Source organism: Cornus florida, unplaced genomic scaffold (genome assembly GCF_030987335.1).
Source record: "Cornus florida cultivar Cherokee Brave unplaced genomic scaffold, ASM3098733v1 CherokeeBrave_3.0.0_Hap2_Chr03, whole genome shotgun sequence".
Taxonomy (NCBI): Eukaryota; Viridiplantae; Streptophyta; class Magnoliopsida; order Cornales; family Cornaceae; genus Cornus; species Cornus florida.
Genome location: NW_026775573.1, coordinates 46,239,366 through 46,244,781, shown reverse-complemented (window position 1 = coordinate 46,244,781; position 5,416 = coordinate 46,239,366). Strand labels below are relative to the sequence as shown.

Below are 5,416 nucleotides of genomic sequence, written 5' to 3'. Positions count from 1 at the left end.
GGTTGTTGTGGGTGGTGGTGATGGTGGTGGGTTTTTCAGTGGGTGGCCGTAATGTTTATTTTTTTTTATTTTTATTTTTCAAATCAATGTTGTCCATTAATATGCTTTGAAAATGTTAGAATGGTAAATTCATAATTCAAATAAGTCAATTCATAAGTCGGTAATAAGGTATTTTTATGTCTGATTTGGATGTCATTGTTCAATTTACCAAATTTGGGGGTATTATTGTCCAAAAGGTACCTAAATTGTAGCAATAAGTCTTTAACCCAAAACTAGAGGATGTGAGAGTAATTTACCCATAATAATAATAAGAAGAAAGGAAATTATAAAATTGGAAAGGAAATTTGGATAAAAAATTAGGAAAGAAAGAGCTTACACGTGTGCTCGTTGGGTCAGATTAATTGCAACGTGTCTGCCCATAAAACTTGATGTCCAAGTAAGTTTCATAAATAAATAATTAATAAATAATTTTCATTTTTCTGTATATGTAAAACAGCACTGTACAATACCATAAAATTACCGAGTGTTTTCCAAAATTGATCGCTCCTCTAATTATCCTACTTCGGGGAGGAAATCCATCAAATAACGCGCATTTATTATATATATATATCTTTTTCTCTCTCTTAAAACCTGCACTCGGTTGTCTAAACCCTTTTCATTCTGCTCCCAAGAACCAATTTTCTCTTTCTCTTTTTCTTTCTTAAATTCTCGTTCGACCCTGTTCTCCTTTTCTTTCTCTCTCTTTTTAGAAGTATATATATATATATATATGTACCTGTTGTGGCAAAGAAAAAGGACCGTGGAGTGGCAACGACGATGGATGAAATTTCTGGTAAGGCTTTTACCTGTTCTTTTTATAATTAATATTGTTAACCCATCCTCCTTTCTTTCTTCTTTTGCTTTTTTCTTTTTAATTTTATTTTCCTGGGTCTTTTAAGGGAATTCGGTTTTTTTTTTTTTTTTGAACGAGAATTTTTATTTAAAAAGGAAAAAGAAAAAGAAAAGGATTAAATATACATATACAAGAAGTCAGAGATCTTATAATATTGATTCTTAGAAGAGCTCATTAATTAGCTTATGGACACTGGTGAATTACAAGAAGTCAGAGATCTTAGTTCGCTAGTAGTTCTTTCTCTGATCAAATTTCTATGTGTATATTTATTTCTGTCAATTAAATTTGTTTTTTTACTTTTTTTATATGGAGATTCGAACCCTAGAATTTCTACTTTGGAAGGGAAAAAGTACGTCCAGTTATAGGTTATTTTAGTTAATAATTTCATATTCTTAAGAACCAAAAGTCAAATTTCTAATCGATTAGTGATGGCATATATTCAGAGTTTTTCAGGCACCAAAATTCTCCAATTTTTTACCATAATTCAGGCACCAAAATCAAAATTTTCATGTAAAATATACTTCACTCTTCAAATTACAAGAAATTCTCTTTAAGGAACTATTTTTTCTGTGCTTAATATATTTTGTTTCATAGGCAATAAAACCTTCTTACATCAATTTTTTCATGAAAAATATACTTTTACTCTTCAAATTACAAGAAATTCTCTTTAAGGAACTATTTTTTCTGTGCTTAATATATTTTGCTTCCTAGGCAATAAAACCTTCTTACATTTTTTTCCCCAGGAAAATTTAGTGCAATATCAATCAATGGTAGCAGTGGCTATCCCTCACCAGTGAAAAGTTCACTGCCTTCTACTAATAACCCGGAAACTGTTTACTTGGGAAGGCAGAGAAGATATGTTGTTAAGTCGTCCCCAGCATCAGTCAACAACAAGCATCCATCAGTATTCAATAATTCAGTATCTGAAATGCTAAATGATGGACTCAATGGAGTTTCTTCTCCCGGTTTTGATTGGTTATCTGAGGATCAAAAGGAGTATATTAGGTTTGGACAAGTCACTAGTAAGAAGGATTTTTTTCATGTTGAGAGGGTAAATGGAAGGCCGACGAATGTGCTTCATGGACTTGAGCTACACACTGACGTTTTTAGTTCTGAGGAGCAAAAGAAGATTGTCGAATGTGTCCACAATTTACAGCGCATGGGAAAGAAAGGACAGCTTCGAGGTATTTATGCAGATGCCTCTCTCTGTTCTGTTAGCTAAGATGCTAACATTTATTGCCCTATTTTAGATGATTTTACTGTTAGTTAATTTTTAATCTAATATATTGCATGTTCATAATAGAAAAATATATGTTAGAAAGTGGATGTGAATGGGTAATTAGTGAAAAGATTGTTCTGAAAAGTAGTCTTGAGTCTTGACATTGCTTTGTTTTAACTTTTAAAAAAGAAAACAGTTAGAATTGTAAAGAGTCTGTCCTTGTAAGTTCCATCATAACGCTTTTCTTATATATAGATTAATATAGTTTTCCAAGTGCATTTCATTGTTGTAACAAGTAATTTCATATAACCTTGTTGCAGTATAAATAAATTGCTTGGAAGTCCCGTGCAGTTGCAATGCACATATAAATTGCTACATACGTACGCTTTGAAATGTGTCTTTTGCGTGTTTAGTAGCATTCTTTGATGTCAGAATATGTTTGCCTTTATACTTGTTTAGACTAATTACATTAAATATTTTAGAAATTGACCTCCTGCAAGATTCTACTTTGATAAGTGGCCAAATTACTTCTGCATTGAGGTGTTATTAGCACAATTAAATGACATATATAGTAGAAAAATCAGGCATCATATGTGGACTTCCATTTTTAATCTTAATATTCCCTTCTTCTTCTATTATTTGCAAGGATTTAAAAATATGAATATATAGTTTTTTTTTTTTGAAAGGTAAATATATGGTAAATTTTAGTTTGCAAAATTGAACGTTCATGATTAATCAATGTATACTGTAGTTAGTCTAGGTTTATGTTAAATCTCTTGGAAATGAAATGAGGATACTGTCACTAAAGAGGGGAAATGAGGTGAAGATTTTTCTTGTGTCTACTACTCTATAGGCAACCACCAGTCCTCGAGCCTCTGAATTCCACACCCCCCCCCCCCCCCCCCCCCCCAAAAAAAATAAAGCTCTAAAAAATTGTCTGCAACATATTTGAATTGAATTTCTGAGAGTCCTTAAATTAATAAATGTGTACTAGCACGTCTGGAATAGAGATTTCTAGGTCCCTCTGTCACCAACTTGTTTATTATACTTTTCTTTATACTTGTTCAATTTTGGGTATATATCTGCTACTTAGACTATGAAGGATGTGAATTATGTTATTTATTTGCCTTCTTTCTGTTTGTGTTTATTTTTTAAATTTACAGCAAGAACATATTCGGAACCAAGAAAGACGATTCGGGGTAATGGGCGTGTCACGATTCAATTTGGATGCTGTTACAACTATGCAGTGGTAATATTCAGTCCTTGCTTCTTTAATTTTTTTCATCTGTGGGGCTATTGTTACCCGAGTTGTACCTAAATTTCTCAATTCTTTTTTGCTTTTTAATAGGACAAAAATGGGAATCCCCCAGGAATAATCAGAGATGAAGAAGTTGATCCCATGCCCCCATTGTTCAAGCAAATGATCAAGAGGTTGGTCCGGTGGCATGTTCTGCATCCGGCGTTTGTCCCTAATAGTTGCATTGTAAATATGTACGATGAAGGGATCTGCATTCCTCCTCACATTGACCATCATGACTTCCTTCGGCCCTTCTGCACCATCTCATTCTTGAACAAGTGTGATATAATGTTCGGTGCAAGTCTGAGGGCGGTTAGACCAGGAGAGTTTGTCGGTCCTGTCTCCATTCCTCTGCCTGTCGGGTATGCCATCTTCAAAAATTCTTTTCTTTCCAAATACACAGTTAACTGTTGGTTACCTCCCATGCACTCCCCAAGCTAGAAATGCGGATCTCCTCGCGATAACTCATTTATCGAAGATATAAATAGTAATTATTTCATTTTGATTAACCCATATAAGATCAGTTTTCTATTACATATAACCTAGTTTCATCTTAAGAAAAATAAATAAATTTGTCGTGAAAAAGTGGAAAGAATTTATGTCTTTTAAATAAAATGGGCTAACAGGAGAGAACCAAAAATGAAAAGACTGTTACTCTGGTGAAGAGAGGGAATACTACCTTTTTTTGTTGATTCATGGTTTTATCTTTTTAAATGCTTGTAGTTTTGGAACAATAAGACATGATAGTCTGAAATTGGAATATTCGTATCATTTGTTTCTGTTTTGAACACGTTCATTTTACCTTTCTAAATCTCATTTTCACAAAGCTAATTCTTCTCTTTCTTAGTTACCGGTATGATTTTTTCACTTCAACTTTTGAACCTTGTGCTGAAGAACATCTTCAAATGCCACTAAGAAACATGATGGGATAATTTTGTGTCATATATATTTTTTCTATTGTTTAAGAAACTGCATATATATGAAATCTTATAGGGATGATGCCTATATTTGAAGTTATAAAACGTTTTCAAAAAGTCTTTGGTTTATAAATATTGTCCATTCTATATATTGTTCACTTCTGAGAATCTGAAGTTAATCTATCTATAAACTACAGATCGGTGCTCGTTCTAAAAGGTAATGGAGCTGACATTGCTAAACATTGTGTTCCATGTGTCCCAGCAAAAAGGTACTTTTAATCTTTCTATATAGCATAGACTTTTAAGGGTGATCTTTTTCCATTTCAACCATATGAAGAACGATTTCTTATTGAATTGCTTGTTTCAGGATTTCAATCACTTTCAGGAAAATGGATGAGAGCAAATTACCGTATAATTATTTACCCGACCCGGAGCTGATAAGTGTAAAGCCTCTCATGTACACTCCCTTGTTCTTACAAGTCCAACAAAACCAGCATGAACAAGAAGAGATCATCCATGGTGGACCTAGAGTGCTGCAGAGACCAGTATTAACGCATTTTTCATGGCATTATCCGATTCCCCTTCCCTCGACAGCTTGAATTGTACTCCTGTGAACCAGCAAAGGGCTAACAAAAACTGTTTGAAGTAATGAGGTGTATAGTATTATATGGATTCAAGTACTATTTTATGGTGTACATTTTTCAATTGTTAGATAATGAAAATTAGTTCATTCTTTTTACATCCTTGAAATAAATTCTTGGTGTATCAATCAGAGTTGAGTTATAGTAAAGTTCACATATAAAGTTTATTTTGTATAAAGACGGACCCATTTTTTTCTGATCCTTCGATAAAAAGACTGGCTGAGTCCTTTCTTTGGCCTTTTTGACTGCGTATAGATTTACTTTGTTGAGTGCTGCTTGAAAGCAATTTCAACTTAAAGGGCATTTGGATAAACGGACGAGGATCAGCTCAGTCCTACAGTGCCCCATTTCCTCCATTTTTGTAAGTAAAAGTGCATCCCAATATTTTCGTAAGGAACGTCACAATATCTTCTTACTATGCATTATAATATCTTCCTACTATGCATACCA

At 33.3% G+C, this 5,416-nt stretch overlaps 1 protein-coding gene across 1 annotated transcript; it reads left to right on the top strand.

Moving 5' to 3' along the window:
* The first annotated feature begins 816 nt into the window (after positions 1 to 816).
* LOC132301553 (RNA demethylase ALKBH9B-like) lies at positions 817 to 5,011 on the top strand. Its single transcript, XM_059798796.1, has 6 exons — positions 817 to 832; positions 1,636 to 2,076; positions 3,275 to 3,360; positions 3,460 to 3,770; positions 4,523 to 4,594; positions 4,693 to 5,011. Exons 1-6 carry the CDS (start codon positions 817 to 819, stop codon positions 4,922 to 4,924), a joined length of 1,158 nt encoding a protein of 385 aa, XP_059654779.1. The 3' UTR covers positions 4,925 to 5,011.
* Positions 5,012 to 5,416: the final 405 nt, after the last annotated feature.

Coding starts and splice junctions, on each gene's coding strand:
- LOC132301553 (XM_059798796.1), top strand. Junction 3,361..3,459: donor GCTGTTACAACTATGCAGTG/GTAATATTCAGT, acceptor GCTTTTTAATAG/GACAAAAATGGGAATCCCCC. Junction 4,595..4,692: donor CCATGTGTCCCAGCAAAAAG/GTACTTTTAATC, acceptor TGCTTGTTTCAG/GATTTCAATCACTTTCAGGA.